Source organism: Balaenoptera borealis (genome assembly GCF_965194805.1).
Source record: "Balaenoptera borealis genome assembly, chromosome: 18".
NCBI classification, from domain to species: domain Eukaryota; kingdom Metazoa; phylum Chordata; class Mammalia; order Artiodactyla; family Balaenopteridae; genus Balaenoptera; species Balaenoptera borealis.
The window spans coordinates 49,338,024-49,358,605 of record NC_138877.1 but is presented as its reverse complement, the minus strand read 5'-3'; the positions used below and the strand labels follow the sequence as shown (position 1 = coordinate 49,358,605).

The window sequence follows — 20,582 nt, the reverse complement described above, 5'->3', positions numbered from 1 at the left end:
TTAAATATGTCTTACATTTTTCACTCTCCTATCAGTCTCTTCTTGCCTGTAAAGAAAAAAGAAAATATCCATTAGTAATATCTATGAACCTTAAATTGTTAATTATTAACTAGAAAAAACTCATTTGTATTCTAAAGTTCTATGAATATTAATACCACCTGGAAGTTCAGAAACCTTAGTATATTATCCATCAGAAGGACTTTTCCATATTCACTGATTTCATGAAATATGATGGTCAGTTTTCTATAAAAAGCAAGGTTGTCTTTTTTTCATTATTTTATTCATTACAGCCTGATTTTTTAAATGTGTTATTTGCATTTATAAGTTTTCATTTTAAACAATGTTTAAACCCAATCAAAAGGGGGGAAAAAAATCAATGCGTGCTCACGGCAGAAAAAAAAAATCAGGAAATGGGGGAAAAAAACCTTAAATAGGAAAAAACAAAAGTAATTTTGCCCTGAGTTTTCTTTTCCACTTTGCGTGAGGGTTTTTTCACTCAAGTTCCCCAGAGAAAATTGCTCAGAGACCAAGCCCTGCAGATGTTGAAAAGTGCAGTTTAAAGAATAGCCATGAATCTCTGCCTAAAGAGATTTCACTCTATTGTAAGTATCATGAGTTTTCCCCCCGACCTGTAAAAGGGAATGATATTTGTGGGAAAAGTTAAAGAGGCAGAGATGTCACCGCAATGTTGAAGACGAAAAAACATAAGTTAATTAACAAAGGGATGGATGACCCGAAACTATTTGTGCTTTCCATCAGAGACTTAAACAGGATCATTGCTAATTCACAGAGATGCAGGAGCCTGAGCTAGATGACCTCCAAGGTCACTTTTCAGTCTATGAGTCTTAAGTAGTACATTTATAAGAAAATATATATGTATACACATACATCGTGTGTGTAAGACATATAAAACACACATATATAACAAATATACACAGGGAGACAAAGAAAAGGGGGAGAGAATGAGCACACAAATGGAGACAAACATTTAACTTAGCTTTCAAAGAATCCATGGAGACAGCTACGACCATTCCTCCCCAAAAGATAAACATGAACTGAAATGAACTTAACAACATTTGCCTCTCACCTACCCCCAAAACAGCATAACAAAAATAAAATCCACAAACTCTCACCCTACTGTGGAAATGTAAATTGGTACAACTACTTTAATACATTTGGTAGCATCTATTCAAGCTGAATATACAGTATATGCATATTCTATGACCTAGTACTTCCACTCCTCGATATATACCCAACAGAAATGCTTACAGATGTTCACCAGAAGTCATAGATGAGAACCTTTATAGAAGCACAATTCATAATAGAATAAACTGGAGCTACATCTATGTCTTTAACAGTAGAATGGATAAATTATGGAATATCCACACAATGAAATATTCCACAGCAATGAGAACAAACAACCTGCAGCTATATGGTTCAATCTGACAAACAATGGGAAGTAAAGGAAGCCAAACAGAGCACAGACTGTATTATTCATTCAAGTCGAGAACAAAAACAGGCATAACAAAGATATGATGTTAGGAGTCAGGATACTGTTTGCCCTGGTGGGGGAGGATGGAAGTGACTGGAAAAAGGTGAGGGGCTTCTAGGGCGCTGAAAATTTTTTTTTTTTTTTTAATGATCTTTTTTTTTTTTTTTTTTTTAATAGCTACTTTATTTATTTATTTATTTATTTTATCTTTGGCTGTGTTGGGTCTCCGTTTCGTGCGAGGGCTTTCTCTAGTTGTGGCAAGCGGGGGCCACTCTTCATCGCGGTGCGCGGGCCTCTCACTGTCGCGGCCTCTCTTGTTGCGGAGCACAGGCTCCAGATGCGCAGGCTCAGTAGTTGTGGCTCACGGGCCCAGTCGCTCCGCGGCATGTGGGATCCTCCCAGACCAGGGCTCGAACCCGCGTCCCCTGCACTAGCAGGCAGACTCTCAACCACTGCGCCACCAGGGAAGCCCGAAAATTTCTTATATTTTGATCTGTATGCTGGCTATTTAAGTGAGTTCCATCTCTAAAGTCTGTGAATTGTACACTTAAAATACACATATAGAAAAAGATACATACTTCAAAAAAGCAAATAAATTTTACAGCCCAAGTACTTAAATCGTAGCTTATCTCTTAAGTAAAAAAGAAAATCATCTTGTAAAAACAAAATCAACATTTTTCAAAGAAGTGGGGGAAAAAAATCACTAGAAACTGACAATAAAAAAAAATAAGAGTTATATTGGGAATTCCCTGGTGGTCTAGTGGTTAGGATTCAGCGCTTTCACTGCCATGGCCTGGGTCCAATCCCTGGCCGGGGAAATGAGATCCCGCAGGCCACACAGCATGGGCAAAAAAAATAAAAAATAAAAAGTGATAAAATATATAGCCTCTTTTTATATTAATGACCAACAAACACACCTCAGACATCAACCAAAGCACGAAGAACCATCAATACTCAATGAAAACGATACATTAGGCTGAAAATCACCACACTCTTAACAGTCAATGCAAACCACCCCACTTTTCTCATAAGTACACTGAGGGCAGAAAGAGCAACAGAGCTCTCTTGAACCCCTAACCTCCTTTCCACAGCCCTCTCTAAAGGTTTCTAATCCAACACACTCATTTACTTTGTCTTATGACAAAGCAATAATTGTAAACACAAGGTATGGCCTATTTTGGAATAAACACCCACAATAAGCAGTGACCTTGGCACTATAACCTTTCCCTCGTTTCACATTCCCTTCTGAATATGAGCATTTATAACATGCTCTTGAACACAGTGACACACATGCCAGCCAAATTGCTGTTCTATCACTGAAATGTAATGCCAGGAATTCAAGTAGTCAATGATTTGCTGGAGTCAATAGAGGTCAACTTCTGACACACAACAAACACATCTCATTGTATGCAAGTCAGTAACCAGGCGGCTCCTTTGCCTGCTGTGGGCACAGGGCACAGCCCCAAGGCCTTCCAAATAGAGCAAGCGTGAAGGCAGAGGAGAAGCTCATGGTATCAGTCTCTCTATGAGCCATCCAAGATATTGCCCAACCCATAAGAACCAAAATTAAGACAGTCTGATCTACAAATAGGCTAATTCCGTTACAACAGATATTTCAAGAGTTGACATGGTATAATTCCATGTTCAAAAGCATGGTCTTTGGGTCAGATGTAGGTCCCACTAGCTATGTTCATCTCGGCAATTTACTTAACTCTTGAAGCTTCCATTTCCTTCTGGAGAAACTGCAAATAATGGCCCTTATTCCAGGACATCATAAGAAAAGTACACAGGTATTTAGCAGAGTCCCTAGCCTCATGGTAAGTGCTCATCAAGCAGCAGTTATCACTAGACTGTAAGCTCTGTGAGGGCAGGGCCCATCTGATTTACCAAGCTACCCACACAGGCTTCTTAGTGACGCCATGCTGGACCCCAATATTTAAGTTGCAACCAGCCTGCCTGACACTCCCCATCTGTCATCCCTGCTTTATTTTTGTATTTATAACCATCAACTGCATGCATTCGTTTATTATCTGTCTCTTCATAATCCAAAAGGAATTCCTGTGATTTTATTTACTGCCATATCCCAAGTGTCTTAAGACAGGGTCTACCACCTGACAAGTACGTTAAAATATTTTATTAAAAATGCCTAGTACATGGGACTTCCCTGGGGGTCCGGTGGTTAAGACTCCACGCTTTCAATGCAGGGGGGCGCGGATTCGATCCCTGGTCGGGGAACTAAGATCACATGCCGCTCGGCGCGGCCAAAAAAAAAAACAAAACCTCTGAGTTCCTTAAGTTTTGTAAATTAATTATTTCCGTAATTTTTTTTAAAAAACGCCTACCACAGTGCATGGCACACGGACGCTCACCAATACGAATCTGAGCACATTTATTTAGCTTACAGAAATGTAAGTCAGCAAAAGAACGCCTGAAATGATAAACGCTCAGGAGGTTCCTATGTGATGTCAGAGAACAGTTAAATGACCTCAGCTTACTTAAAACATCCAATTTTGACTCAAACTGTATTGCTACTCATACCTGGGCTTCTTTTTTAAAGTTATTTTCTTTAAAATTGCAATAAAAGGAATTCTTTATAATCACAGATCAATAAACCAACGAAGGCACAGGTTCGAAAACAAAGGGCAGCTTCAAAGTACTGAGTACAAAGATTAAGTGGTGGTCTCTGGGATAAAAAAGCTTCCCAGCAGAGCTCTGAAAGACAAAGGCCAAAGAGTCCAAACCTTCCTTGAAACCCAAATTTACCATAGAAAGGGACAGAGATGAAACATTAATAGTTTGAAAAAATGACTATATTGAATATGTTGCTAGCCTTCTCTGTGTATTACACACTAATTTAAATATTGTTTAACATTCAAGAAATAGCAAGTATGACATAGATATCATCTTCCACTCTGTTAATGGAATAGCTCTGGTAATTCTTCACTACCTGACAAAGGACCAGAAAACATGTGCTCATCACAGAGCTCTAAACTTTCTGCCAGAGGCCAGGAAGAAAAGAGCCATAAACCCTCAAGTAAGCCCATCAGTGAACAAGATCCATCAGTAACCACCTTATCCTAACTTCAAGGTATACTTAGAGCCAGGAAACTCTAGGTCTGATCCTTTCTTTATTCAAAGCTGTTTTAAAATACTCGTACAAATCCTCAATCAAGGAGTACCATCTCTAAGGAAAGGACCAGGGAAATAAAATCCATGTGGACGCTCTGGCTCTCATCAGGAGACCCCATTCTTCCCCGAGGCAGCAGCGTGGCTAAGAGGGCAGGCTCTGGAGTCAGACCTCCTGGGTGTGATTTCTGGCTCCACTTTTGGGAGTTGTGAGAATGTGGTAATGCTTATCTAACTCTGTGTCTCCATAGTCTCACCTGGAAACCACATACCCATCTCACTGGGCTTAAGACAGACATTTGAAAAGTACTGAACCCAAGCAGATCAGGTAAAGGAGACACTTCAAGACTATCCTCCAATTGCCCATCTCAGCCACACAGTATGGTGGAAGGGAAGTGGCGAGAGGACAGGCAAGTTTCCCCACACATAGTATTTTCCCCCTAGAAGAGACATTTCTGTGAAGCACAATTCAAGACACTCTTTCATGTTCTGCTTTCCTTTCCCTCTTTCTCTGGAAGGCTTTGAACAAGAAATTGTTTCTAGAATAAGGTCAAACAAAGAGCAAGGCAAACTAGTGTGGTAAGACCGTTGTTGGCCAAACATCCATGCTGGCCCCAAGCCAGCCCTCCTCACCCGCCCTTTATCTACCAGGGACTGCCTAGGCCAACACCCTTCAATTTGGTCTCAAATTGTTCAAATTGTTCCGAATACGTTCTGTTTATCCCAAGAGCTAACCCTGGGCCCACATGCATGCGCCCACCTCAGCCTCTCACAGAATCTCTCCTGGTGGACAGCAGAGAGCTGGAACCACACCTGACTCACGACTGTACCCCTGGGGTCAACCACAGGCCTGGCTAAGAGCTGCCAAGCTTCCAATGTTCATATATAAGTCACCTAAAGCCACTCACAGAGCCAGTCCAGCAGATCAAGGACAAAGAGTTGGAGGAAAATTCCCCCCAAATAAGATAAAGCTTCACAGAGCTTGAAACCGAGTGCTACTTCTCTCTTTATGTTCTTCCTCCATACCTTTTTTTTTTCTTCGTCCATATCTTGATACACCTTTTCCTCAAGGTACCAACTTCTTCACTGGCAGCACCGTAAGCTCAATCTTGTCATGTTCTGCCCTAAGATCAAAATCCCCTAGCACTGAATTCTCCACGCTCCAAAATCATCCTTCCTCCCTAAATCCCAGCCCACACCCTGTCCAATCCAACCTCGGTGAAGATCAAATACAGTTGTCTTACTGAAGCATCATACAAGGAAGCATGTGATGAAAAACTTATGCTGGAATTTCTGATAGAGTGGGAATATCTTTGCTCCAGATACCACGGGGGAAGACTCCCTACATCCTAACAGGAGAGATGAGACATGTGGTACCACCTGCCACTACCCCAAGCTTCTCTGGCTACAAGGAATCTGGAGTTCAATAAGAGACTCAAGTATAACTTCCTACCCCACCCGGTCTCCTCCCTGCCATACACACTCACCCCTCCTTCTATCCCTAAAGCTACAGCCCCGATCATCCCCTTTTCTTGGCCTCAAATAAGCTTTTACCTTTGTTCCTCAGAACAACTGCAGCTCACTGGGTGATTATGTCCCCAAGCATCCACTTCCTGAGGCTACTTCCCAGAGTAAGGCGTGGACCCAACCCTTCCAGAGTCAGTTCTAGCCCTGCCCTGCCCTGCCCTGCCCTGGGCGGCTTCAGCTGACCGGGATGTGCCGTTTGGCAAATGGGGTTGACATTAGAGAAGCTGGGCTCACACAATACTTGGTCCTCCTCCAAGCCACTAAGTAATCCCTGCCCTCCAGTTGCTGCTTATGTAGTCTGGCCACCTGTTCACAACTTTTTAAAAAATGTCAAGAAATGAGGTCCTGAATCATGATTTCATAAGCGGTCACCAGTAGAAAAAAGTGTGTGGACCGTATCTGCTTTCAATCTGTCAGGTATGCATGAGGTTAGGGAGGAGGCATGTGTGTGGCCATGGGAGACGGTTGAGACCATTCAAAGCAGATGCCCTTCTCATTACAGCAGCGGCATCGTTTTCTATAAGAGACAAGACAGTCTGCCTCCAAATGGGAGGAAAGGGTTGCTCAGGATACTGAGTGAAATTTTAAGAAGCATAGTGACATCATAATTCCTGACGCTACTGTCTCTGAGGGAAGGGCCTGTTTTTATTCCAAATGCAGGAAGTGAAGAAGGAATTTAGCAATCTATCAGGTAACGGCTCCTTTTTCTATTAACAGACATTTTTATTCATGGAAGCTCTTCCATTGCATTACATAAAATAGAGCAAACCTTTCTCTAATGACCGGCACATAGAAGCAGGAAGAAATGTGTGGATAAAAGTTAAAGATGAACTCTTGGAATACTGTACTCAAAAAGTAAGCTGCATTTTAAAAAATGAAGTTGAGATTCTTCCTTTCCTCCCACCTTCATCTCTAAAAATGAAACTGTATTCCATTTGACAATCTGCCAGTAATGTGAGACACATGTGACTCACAGGCTTTTAATCTGCCATGGCTACAAAATGCAGCTCTACCTGACTGTGGAAATTGTAAAAATGGCACTTGAGAAAATAATACCATATCTGGAGATAATTAGCGAGCAAAAATAGATAAACTTGATGATTTCTGTACTTACCTATGTGAGACAAAACTCTTGGAAATTCAACAGTGTTTGCCCTAGGAACATAATGCTTATTCCAAACAAGACAAATGAGTAAGTACCCTCTCGTTAAAAATCATTTCTTATTAAATTTCACACCCCACCCACACAGTACTAAGAATAGCTAAGTTTCACTTAAAGAGAAAGGCAAAAAAAAAAAAAACACATGCATTCGAAGACACTGGCACACAGTTCCACTTAAATAATGAACCTGAAGAGCTGCTGCAGGAGCTGAAAAGTGGGTTTTGTTTCTAACCCTCTCAACCACAGACTTTTTGCAAATCTTCTTTTCTACTTTTTGGAGTATGTTTGCTATTACATAAAACTGATTTCACAATTTGAGACTCACACATGTATATCCCCTGTTAGATGGTAACCCAGAAACAGACAATTCCTAAATACAGAATTTAATATCCATGATATATGTTCCGTGTACTAAATGGAGTTATGACCTTCAATTATATAAAATGTGCTGGGGAGAGACTACAGGGGGTGTCAAATTACAGGCCTACCCATCATTTTACTTCTGTAGGTAACAATGCCAGGTAGCAGCAGCAATGGGAAGAGTGGGCTTGGTTTTAGACATGGGAACTTTGAGACACATGACAAAGTAGAAATGTGAAGTAACAGGTAATTAGACATACTAGTAGGATGTTCAAGCTAGAAATCTAGGTTGGAGATATAATCTGGGGAGTTGTCAGCGTAGAGATTAAGTGTAAAGTCATGAAGCTACAATGAGACCCCCCTAGAAAATAAGTGTAGATAGAGAAGAAGTCTAGGGATTGAGGGCTGGGAAACCCAACACATAAGGGCTAAGAGGTGGAGGAGAAACAAGCAAAGCAGATACAGAAGGACCAGCCAATGTGATGGGAGTGGCACGCCGGAGGGAAGGAGAGCGAGACGGAGGGAACAGTCAAAAATGTTGTTGAGAGGGGAATGAGGATGAGCGCTGAGGAATTACTGCTGTATTCTTTTCTTAACCCTTATAATATCTTACACACATGTAATACACACTCACTCAATTACTAATTACTTCTCCTCAAAGGAGAAAAAGAAAGAAGTATTAACATCAACAAAAATCTCGTCAAAACCACCGATGTTCCTAAACATACAGTTTAGGAGAATACTGAGCTAGATGGCTCAGGTGCCCTTCCAGACTTCTGAGCCCACACTTAGTAAAGCCAACAAGAAATTCAACTATAGGTATAAATCTTCTAGTCTTTAGCATCATGATATTGGAATAATAATGTGCCAGGTGAGGAATTTTCCAAGTCAGTATTTGTCAAACTGTGTACTATGAAGCATGAGAAACTGGCAGATTGAATGGGGCTTAAGGTCAAAACTTTTTACAAAGTGTTGCATATTTTCTCCTTAACACATAACAGAAAATTGAAGTTGTGAAAAGCCCTACAACAAGAGATTCGTTTACGTATACTTTGAAATATTCACTTTCTCATAGTTTTTGGCAGAACAGTTACTAAAATCTTAAGGAATTCTGGTATCGATGAAGTATTTCCCAATTGTGTTCTGTTTAAGTCCACTTGACGCTTAATTGTATCATGTATATTCATAATAATTACCTTTATTAAGCACTTTATATTAATCATTACGCTGACCGTATTGCATTATTATCTCCTTTAATCCACACAACAATCTAATGACTTATACATTAGGAACTTGGGACTCCAAAGGCTTAAAAACTTTCCCAAGGTCACAAAACTATTAAGACTTGATGTGATCCATGCTTGCCATACACTAAGGGCCATGCACTAAGACCCTATTTTAGTATTAGTGCAGTCACCCTTTCTACCTTAATATATTTTTCATAGTTTACTTCTTTCTTAATCCTGAAAAATAATTGTCTGTGATATCCTGAAGTATAAATGTCTCTCAATATTCTCTCCAAGTGTTGGTTCAAAACCTATCTATGGCAACAATAATTTCCTGCCTAAATCTGTCTCTCAAAGACAATGGCAGAAGTTCCCCCTTACCTTCTCTGGCAAAATTTAGAGTTGTACTGTACTATCTTGCACATACAACCCGTTATGGGATTCTGCAGATGGAAAATTGCCAAAGTATTTTTTAAAGGACTTTCTTCTAGGTAAATGAAATATATCACAATAATTCTCGTAGTGAGAGAAATGCAAGGCAGAGATTACCTGTTCTTATCACTGCTAAGCTTTTATGAGTATGGTTTCTTTAAGGCAAGTACCATAGAATATAAATAAAAAGATTATAAATTAAGCACAAACAAGATTAAATGGGAAAACATTTTGGTTAGTCTCCTGAAGGTACATTTTCTGATCTTAAAAAAAAAAAAAGCAAAAAAAAGCTAAATCTACCTTTAGGTTTGTGAAAATTAAACAAAATATATTTAAAGTGCCTAGCATGTAACTACTTATTTCCTTTCTGATGAACATGAAAGCATAAGGTGTAAATTATTATTAGTAAGTTATTATATCATTACACCAATTCCTTAGCTGTAGTTTATATTAAATGTGCTATGTGTGTATAGTACAAACCCGTATTGACAAAGTAGTGCATACCAAACTATTGATTCATGCTACACATTCAAAAGTCTCCATATCGCTTATAAGTACATTATTCTCCCTTATCTATAAGTGAGACTTGTTTCAAAATTTTAATTCCACCATGGGAAAAATCAGCACCACGCCCCCTCAAAAAAATCCCTAGCCCAAGTTTTTCATAAATCATTTTCAGTCCTAAATTTTGCCTGTTCTAGATTAGCCTCTCTTATCTCAGTGTTTTTAAAAAAACACCAAATTTTTCACAATTATATTTAATCCAAAGGTTCATAGGGGCAATATATATTTAGAACAGAGTTTCTTGACAATATTACCCTTTGAACCTTACAATTCTTCATTGCGGGGGATTACCCTGTGCATTGAAGGATGTTAAACAGCACTCCTGGCCTTATTCACTAGACACCTCTCCTCACCCTAGTCAAGACAATCAGAAATGTCTCCGGACATTACCAAATATCCCCGGGGCACAAAATTGTCCATCGTTGAGAACCACTGTTTTAGAGGATCTAAGAATTTAACTAATTCCTCTTCATAAAGTATACTCAAGATTCCATGGGCCTAAAATTAGCTGAAACCAAAACCAATCTCATGAGTAGTAAATGAAGTCTGAGGAGTTGACTCACTGTCCAAGAATGACAAAATATTAAATTAAAAACATATTATGACTTATATTCCTTGCAATTTGTATAAAGCTGCCTGTCTTTCATTAGAGAGTTAACACCATGCATCATTTAAAAATTTCCATTTTTGTATACAAAATGGCACATCCATAGATGTGCCATTTCCTTCTTAGCCTTCCATATAATGCTTCATATTTCATAATCTTATCAAAGTATCACCAATCACTCTGTATAAGTCATTGAGAAAGAATGGACATGCTTCAAAGGAATAACATAATTGGTTTTCAAATTCAGATTAATATAACACTGCCTTCTTCAATTAACTTTCAAGTTCAATACACATTCAATCCCGATGTCCTTCAGAGTAGTTTACATTTCTTGCAATCAATTTCAATTTTCCCATTTTCTGTGAATACCTTTTTGAAACTTCCAAGACTAATGAATCTAATCAGCTCTTTCTTCTTCTTTCTCCCCTTCACCATATTTAATCTAAACCAAATTCAAATAATACTTCCCAGGCAACTTTTCTCAGATATGCCCTTTATATTCCCACTATCACCAGTTCAGAATTGAAATTGAATAAGTCTTCGTAAGTGCATGCATCATCTAATCCCCGAGCCTGTTCATCCTTCCACATGCTCTGCACTGGTGAAGGGCCCCAAATTTCAGAGTCAGAAAACTAAGGCCTAAGCCAAACAACATCTCCCTCGAACACTCACTTCCCCCACCAAACTAATCCTATCAATTCTAGTCCTTAAATCTCTCTGGAATTCCTTGCTTCTTTCTCAGATGTATTTCCTGTCTTCGGTCTTCCCTCACTGCTCCTCCTCCTCCCCAGAGATTCCTGAAGAATCGTCCTAAAATGGAATCCTCTCCATGTCTCCTATCTTTTTTTTTTTTATAAATTTATTTTTTATTTTTATTTTTGGCTGTGTTGGGTCTTTGCTGCTGTGCACGGGCTTTCTCTGGCTGCAGTGAGCGGGGGCTACTCTTCGTTGAGGTGCGCGGGCTTCTCATTGCAGTGTCTTCTCTTGTTGAGGAGCACGGGCTCTAGGCATGCGGGCTTCAGTGGTTGTGGCACGCGGGCTCAGTATTTGTGGCACACGAGCTCTAGAGTGCAGGCTCAGTAGTTGTGGTGCCTGGGCTTAGCTGCTCCGTGGCATGTGGGATCTTCCCGGACCAGGGCTCGAACCCGTGTCCCCTGCATTGGCAGGCGGATTCTTAACAACTGTGCCACCAGGGAAGCCCCATGTCTCCTATCTTGACATTCTTACCTCTTACGGTTTATTTCCCTCAAGTAAAGTTCAAAACATAGCATTCACATTCATCATCTGCCCACTCTCGCTCACCTCGTTTCTTGACCTGCCCCAACATAAACCCAACACTCTTTCTTTAAAACAGCTCTAGAACTCTCTCAACAGCCCTGATCTCTCCCACCTCCACATAAGAGACAACAGGAGGTTTTCTCTTCCTAGAAGGCTCTTGACTGTTCTCCCCCACTTTTGAACTGTTCATCCTTTCAGATTAAACTCAAATGTCACCAGCCTCTGAAGCCTTCCTATCTTCTAGAGGCCTCTCTCATGTGAGCCCATGGGTACTCAGCACAGAGTGCTTTTAAAGCATTCCATTAAATTACCCTCCTAGTCTCTCCCACTGGACTGTGAACTCCCTGAATTCAGAAACAGAATGCTGTTCATCTCTGGCTAAGTACTTAAAATATAGGCACTAAAATATTACCAGAAAGAAGAGATTAGTCTTCAGCCTCTTCTAAAAATCTATCCTACCAATCATCTAGAATCATTTTTAAGGGGCCATTTACTCCCTCTCATCCCCACTAAATCATAGGGCTCCCCATGCTTTATCTTGAACTTAATTTTAGTTACATCCCCATTTCCGTCTTTCAGCCATTTCCTGTTGCATCCCACTCTATTCTGACTTTAATCAAACAAGTCTAACACAACAGGACCTGTTTACTCTCACTCCAGAGCTATATATTCCATTCCTTCAGCCTAACATGCCCAGAATCTGTCACACATTTAACTCTTAAATGTCAATTTCTAGGACACTCCCATAGGACATTGCCAAGTCCCTGATACACCATCACTTTAGAGTCCCAATCGCTCATACAAATATAGAGCCATACCATTATTCATCCACTTATATCCATTACTGACGTTAATACATTTTGTGTATTTGTCTCACTACCTCCAAAGGACCTTTGAGGACTATTTTCTTTCCACAAACATTATTCACATACAGTTGACCTTTGAACAGTGCTGAACATGTAATACCATAGTACATATTTAGTGAAAAAAAGTCCACTTGTAAGTGGACCCTCACAGTTTAAACCTATGTTGTTCAAAGGTCAACTGTACTGGGGGTTTTGCTGAATATCTATACAAGATGAAGTAAAAATATTCTTAGGATAATAATGTCACATACCTTCTCTTTGAGTAGTTCCCATTAATTTATCCCCTAAAACAGAGGTTCTCAAACCACGGTCTCCAGACCATCAGTATCCACAGTGCCACAGAACTTGTTAGAAATAAAAATCCTCAGACCCTACTCCATACCCACTGAACCAGCAACTCTGGGGTTAGGAGTCCAGGAATCTGGGTCTTAGTGAGTCCTCCGGGTGATTCTGATGCATGCGAATGATTGAGAGTCAGTGCCCTAGAAATATACCAAAGTTAAAACTACAGCTTAACTGAGGCTACTAGCTTCAACTAGTTTAGCTACTTCTCTGAAAAAGGAAGTTAAACTGAAACATAATTCCTCTAGCCTTACCCAACTAGAATTAAAAACAAACAATAAAAAGCACAAAGAAACTCAGAGTTAAGTGAAAAGCCTGGAACTGCTGCCAATGATTTTCAAGTGTTGACTGAAAAACCTCAACGTGTTTCCCTGGGCTTGCGTGGGCTTAAGAGAGCACCATAAAAATGCACTCGATTTGTTGCTGTCACTGCTCACTAAGCTGTCACTTAGGATGTCTTGGTCCAGGGATCTAAAGGACAGGGAAGATCATTGAGTTCACTGCTTAACACTCCATAAGCACCAACACTCCATGGGATCCAGAAGAGAACACCCAAACATAAAAACACACATACCATGTCCACAGAACACAATGTTTCAAGAAGGGCAGACATGATTTCTCCTATAAGTTTTCTGAAAAGTCAACCACTGTCAGCCTTAAAGGAATGAATGCTATTCAGAAAGTTAAAATAAGTTAATTTTGTTACAGTCATCTTATAATTTCCTCATAATGTCATACATTCCTGTTATATGTCTCTGAAAAAGGGTAATTGGTGAGAAACTGGCCTAGACCTATATTTTGTATTACCTAATCTCTAATTTCTTTTCCCCAGTTAAGAAGAAAGTCTGGATTTAGTAACACTGGAATAATGCATCTGGTGAAAGAGTAAATGAGCATGAATCTAAGACCACAATATTAGAAAATCCTACACACAAAATTATAACACCAAAGTAGCTTACATAAAAATAGTTGTGTATATTAGGGTTGTAAGGCACCACTAACAAACACCAACACAGACCAACTTGTTGAAAACAGGTACAAAACATGGATAAAGAAAAGTGGATAGCGGTTGCACAGACCAATTAAATTGCCATCGGTAAATTTCCTTCTTTATATTCTAAAATGTGAAATAATGTGAATATATTCAGGTCTACTGATTAAAGAAGGTGGCTGCCTTTGAAATTTAAGTATAGCCCTTATTTTATTCAAGTTACTAAATCTGAAGTAGAATAATAAACTAAAATGTAGAGAAAGTATCAATATTATAGACAGTCACTCACTGAAATAAGAAAAGGTTAAAGCCAGGTGAAATTAAATGTTATTCTTGTTCAAGTCTTTTGCTGCCCTGGCTAAGCTGGGCATGAGACAGGGGGGAAATGACTACACCCAAACCAGAAGGTGGGACTGAAGTCAGGATACATGTCTTGGCTCACGAGTGGCCTTGGAATAGCGTCCTGACCTCTTCTGGGCCACATTTTCCCTCGCATGTGAAAGGAGGACTGCACTGGATGGAGCTGTCTCTTTAGTACCTTCCGGCTCTGATAGTCTGATTCTTACCTCTTATAAAGGAATATTGACATGGAAGCAACCTAAGTGTCCATCATCGGATGAATGGATGAAGAAGATGTGGCACATATATACAATGGAATATTACTCAGCCATAAAAAGAAATGAAATTGAGTTATTTGTAGTGAGGTGGGTGGACCTAGAGTCTGTCATACAGAGTGAAGTAAGTCAGAAAGAGAAAAACAAATACAGTATGCTAACACATATATATGGAATCTAAGAAAAAAAAAAAAAAAGGTCATGAAGAACCTAGGGGCAAGAAGGGAATAAAGACACAGGCCTACTAGAGAATGGACTTGAGGATATGGGGAGGGGGAAGGGTAAGATGTGACAAAGTGAGAGAGTGGCATGGACATATATACACTACCAAACGTAAAATAGATAGCTAGTGGGAAGCAACCGCATAGCACAGGGAGATCAGCTTGGTCCTTTGTGACCACCTAGAGGAGTGGGATAGGGAGGGTGGGAGGGAGGGAGATGCAAGAGGGAGAGATATGGGAACATATGTATATGCACAACTGATTCACTTTGTTATAAAGCAGAAACTAACACACCATTGTAAAGCAATTATACTCCAATAAAGATGTTAAAAAAAAAAAAAAGGAATATTCCCACCACAATGTTTAAGTTGATATGAAAGGCAACAGAGAGACTCCCTAGAGAGCTTTTCTGGTAAGTTCAAATAAAACAGTGAACACTCACATAAACTGCATGATGTGACTAAGCATTTTGAACTAATATAAATAAATGTTCCCATGTATTACCTTGATTACAATTGAGGGATAATGTGCTCCAGAGTTGAAGGCTGACAACTTTTGAATACAGTATTTATCTCCTCATAACTATATGTCCATTTTTAAAGGCTTATGAAATTAAAAATGCTTTTGAAATCACAAGTGAGTTAATTGATAGCAGAAAATTAATAAGTTTTCAAAGTCATTCCCTGAAAGCAATTCTCAGACATAATAAAAAACAACCTTTCAAATAATGTAACCCCAAATTTTGTCTTAAGCTTTCAATAGAACACAAAAAAGGGATCAAACACCAGATTGTCAAATTATTTACTTAGGAGTGAGGGAGGAGGAAGAGAATCATGAACAATGTATTTGGGAGGGAAACGAATATTTAGAAGTGTAAAAGTTTACCTAAGGTAAGTTCTTCCTGATTGCATCATTCTGTTTTATGAATGAACTAGTAAGACTTGAGACCTTTGGCAAAATGATTTACTACTAACTTCTTGGTGAGATAATGCCCTTCTTACTTTCATAGTTTTCTTTAACACAACTGTTAGTCAAATTAAGGGGACAAATTATCCACTTACAAGTCTTTAAGGAAAGAGTAAAAACAATCATTCCTAATAATAGAAGATTAAAGCAAGAATAAATTGTTAGCGGGCTATTCAATTATTTTTGCTTTCAACTTTTTCATCCTAAGAACACAGTTGAATATTATCTGTTTATATAAAATAAATCCAAATGCTTATAGTTGTTATCGTAGTAATCAAAATATCCAAGGACTATGGAGAGATCATCAGTTATCCCTAGATCTGTAGTCTTCCATTTCTTAAGATTTAAGTTGGTAGATACTTCTCCATTTACTCTAAATATCAAAGAACAAAAAAGAAAAAGAAAAACTATCCTCCTCACACATAAGGGTAAGAGTAGAGGTCCTTCCTTTCCTATTATTGTTTGTTGCATAGATTGAGTCTACAGGAATGTCACCTGGGTCACACTTTTCTCTCCTGGCAGAGGGCGTCACTCTTGTCCCTCTGCCACACCTCTCCTTTCTCCATATATGCAGCTCTTTCTCCCTCCTCTATCTCCTTATATGGACAGATCCTTTATTTTCCCTTCTGCCTTATTACCCCAAGTGTAAAATCATATTGCTTAGTTCATTTAAGAAACACACCCTTACAATCCTTTCTTAAGACTCACCTACAATTTTTAACCACAAAGTCACCTCTACTGCATCTTATTAAATGAGATATTACTGGGCATTGGAGACTAAGGTTTTAAACTGAGGAAAACATACAGAATTAAGATTATTATGAGACTGAATAATATTGTACATAGCATGTATGTCTCAAATTTTCTTTATCTATTCATCCATCGATGGACATTTAGGTTGTTTCCATATCTTGACTATTGTGAATAATGTTGCAATGAACATGGGAGTGCAGAGAGCTCCTCAAGATCCTGACTTCAATTCTTATGGATACACACCTGGAAGTGGAAATCCTGCCATCTGCAACAACATGTATGAACCTGGAGGACATTATACCAAGTGAAGTAAGCCAGTCACAGAAGGACATGGTGCCTCTTAAATGAGATACCTAAAATAGTCAACAGACATAGAAACAGACAATAGAATGGTAGTTGCCAGGGACTAGGGGAAGGGGAAACTGGGAATTGCTGTTCAGTGGGTATATAGTGTCAGCTATAAAAGAAGAATAAGTCTAGAGATCTGCTGATACATTATGCCTATACTTAACACTGTCTTGTGTACCTAATCATTTGTCAAGAGGATAGATCTCATGTTAAGTGTTCTTACCATAATAAAAAAGAAATTAGTATGAGAAAATTCATAAATTAACTCATATCTAAGACAGTCAAGAAAGAAAAAAGGCAGCAACTCAGCAGTACTTTCTCTCAGCACCTTGGGTCCATCCCCTCCTCTTGAGCATTTCCTCTAAGTAGACAAGAGCAATAGACAAGAACCGTCCCTAAGTGTTCTTTGCTCCCTCCAAAGGGTTCCTGTTCCTACCTGATCATCAATCACCAAATATTTTATAAGTCAATCTAGCTCTAGATATATTAAAAGTCAGGAGTTTAAAAATCTACCATAAAGGTAAAAAAAATGGAGTAGGAAATTTAAAAAGCTGTCATGTAGATTATACACACCATATTTAGAGAATACAGTAGTTTAAAATTTTATCGTAAAGTATCAATAGTAGTTAACAGCCAGCGTGTAATGAATGTGTGCTATGTGTCAGGCATCTAAGCTCTTTACCTTTACTCATTTAATCCTCACAATGGTCCCTGTGTAGTAGGTACTAGTGTTGTCCTCTATTTCACAGGTAAAGAAATGGAAGGACAGAGAGGGTAAGGGAAATGACCAAAGACCACAGTCAGCCTGGGACTAATAACCAGGCATCTGGCTTCCTCTCTTAGTGAGGGAGAAGGGCTTCCTGGATGAGGCAAGATGGTGCCTGGCCTGTAAGAATGGCTGTCCAGGGGAAGAAGCTGGTCTGTCTGGTTGACAGAGCTTGTACAGAAGGGAAATAAAAATGCAAGTAAATAAGCCACACATGATTAGACAGTAGAACTCCATTAAAGTCTCAAATGTGTTTGGACTTGACCTGTGGGTAAGTGGGAGCCATGATGGGCTCATGAGTGGGAATACATGATTCAAGTACACATATGAGACTTGAGGAGACTAACAGACAAAATACGAAATCTTTTATGAATAGCAGGAGTCAAAATACCATAAGTATTTAATTACCTGATCAAAGCAAGCTTCCTTGAATTCAAACCATATAAAACCTTAGAACAAAAACTGAACCCTTAATTCATTTGCGAGGGTGAAACCTAAATGCAAAGACACAAGCCCTGCCAGCCAGCAGGCTGCCAGATGGGGGTCGGGTGCAGAGGAGGGGAAGCCTCGTGTGCAGACGCACCCCAACCTGCAGCCAGACCTTCAGAGGTTAATGGGCCTCCTTTCTGATGCTTCACTTTAAAATACACTAAAGCTTCAAATCAGTGAGCTTGTTTTAGGAAAAAAGTTTACCAAAACTCATTATGATGCTAATAAAATGTAACATTAATCCCAACAGCTAGTTTTATTAGTACCTTTAAAATCTAAGGAATGTAGAATTTTATCTAAAACTATGCTTAAAATATCATATCAAAACGAACCCTCCTGACGTGCTCTCTCCACCCCTGATTTATTTTGTTTCAGAGTCCTATCACCACCTCCCATCACCTTATATTTTTATTCATTATTGTCCTCCCTATTAGAATTTATGCCTAAGAATGGCAAGGCTTTGTCCTTTTCACCACAAAACTGGATCCCCAATCCCTAGAACAGTGCCATGCACAGAGTAAGAACACAATAAATATTTGTTAAACTCATTCATTTATCCATCCATCTAGTTATTGAATCAAATTCCCTGGTGTTACACCTGCCCTAAAATACTGTTATTTTTCCAACCTTGATGAACAGAAGTGGAAGCAGTTTTGGGTTATAAAATTCCGTCAGGCTGAATGAGATGTTTTGCAGACTTCATAGTTTTGTTTTTCAATGCTGTTGTTTGGGAGTAGGGTTTTCACGGGTGGGAGAAAAAACAAGGAGATAAGTACATTTAGTTGTATGAATTTGGACACAATGTGCCTGAAATGGTCTATTCTATGGGGCGTTGTACATATTCTTGTCTGGAACAGTTGCTGACAAGAGACGCAGAGTTTAGATTTAAAAGATGTTGACAAGAAAGACAAGGGACAACTTTTGCTCAGGTTGTAGGAGAACATACAAAGCAAGTGAGTGGGGTTAGTATGGCCAACGCTGGCCCAGATTGTGGCTACCATGCAAACAGGGGTATTTATGATTTAAGGACCCCAAGGCTAGGACACACAGTGATGTTGGATTCTCTATACTGATTTGAATATCCACCTGAGCCCAGAGGCCAAGCCCACGGTGTTTCCTGTGAGGGCATGACATTCCCACTGCCCTTACTCCAAAAGCAAAGTAGTTCCTAGGACAAGAAATCCGGCCTAACACTTCCAGAAGGCACTACAGAAAAGAGATTTTGGACTCAAATAATAATTCCTTCTTTTTGTTGGCATTTAAAAGAAGGAAAAAAGACCATAATTTCTGATTAAATGCATTAACAACTCCTACATGTCCATTTGGATACTCTACTGTCATGTCCAGTGCAATGTGTTAAGACCTCATTTCTATCTTGCCCCCAAATTGGCTACCTTTCCCGTTTCTGCTAATAGTTGCACAAGCTCAAAAGCTGGCCCTTCTTGCTCTTTCATTCTAATCAACCCCCGTCATGTCTACTTCAAATATCTTCTCCTCTTTTACATTTTTACTGCTTTCAGCAGTTTGCATCCTTATCAAAACACCCATGAACTGCAACAATTTCCCAACATCTGTCCCAGCCTCCAAGCTAGTTCTCAGTCAATCCATTTTATATACTACTTCATTACCCCATCTTTCTAAATCTCTGATTTTAACATTGTAACCTTCTGCGCCAAGCTTTTGGTAGTAATCCCACTACCTAAGAGATAGCTCAAACTCCCCCAGCCAGGATACTCGAGGTTCCACTCAAGCTGGTCCCAACCCACCTGTCATCCTGTCTCCAGTCTGCCAACCTAGACTAGAAACTCATGCCTTGCATACCCACCCTTCTCCGCAAATAAGTGCAGGCCTCAAGAGCGGAGCTCTTACTTAACTTTACTCATTGCTTTGCATCTAAAGGGCTCTCTAAAATGACTGATTAGAACTTCTCGCCTCTGTGCCTTTGGATGTGCCAGTCTTCCTGTAGTATTCTCCCACCTCACTCAAATCCAACTTATCTTCCAGATCCACACTAAAGCCTTACATCTGCCCCAATATCTTTATTAAACCCTCACTCGAGTATGTGATCACTATCATTAATTGCCTAAATACATGTAACTCAGTGTGGTCTTCATCGGCACGGCCTGGGAGCTTGCTAGAAATACAGAATCCCAGCCCTGTCCAGACCTAATGAATCAGAATCTGCATTTGAATCAGAGCCCAAGGTGTTTTACGTGCACATTGAAGTTTGAGAAGCACTTGTTTAAAGCACTCTAACTCTCAGTAAAGTCTGGGTAATTTCTCACCGACAGCTTCTAGAAATGACAAATTCCTCTGTATCTCCAAAACTTCCCTCCTATCCAACCAACTTCATGGAGCTCGTGTCTGACAGATACACGTTAACACGTTCAAAATTCCTTTGTTTGACCTTCCTATCTTTCGTTAGGATACACTTGGAAGCAGAATTATTATA

At 39.5% G+C, this 20,582-nt stretch overlaps 1 protein-coding gene across 22 annotated transcripts in view; it reads right to left on the bottom strand.

The window, feature by feature from the left end:
• The window catches only part of LMO7 (LIM domain 7), a 195,354-nt gene that overhangs the window by 61,162 nt on the left and 113,610 nt on the right, over positions 1-20,582 (bottom strand). For all 22 annotated transcript variants that reach the window (XM_082365910.1, XM_082365912.1, XM_082365909.1 and 19 more), the window contains one exon: positions 16-46. In XM_082365910.1, the coding sequence (XP_082222036.1) occupies positions 16-46 (31 nt within the window). The remainder of the gene's footprint in view (positions 1-15; positions 47-20,582) is intronic.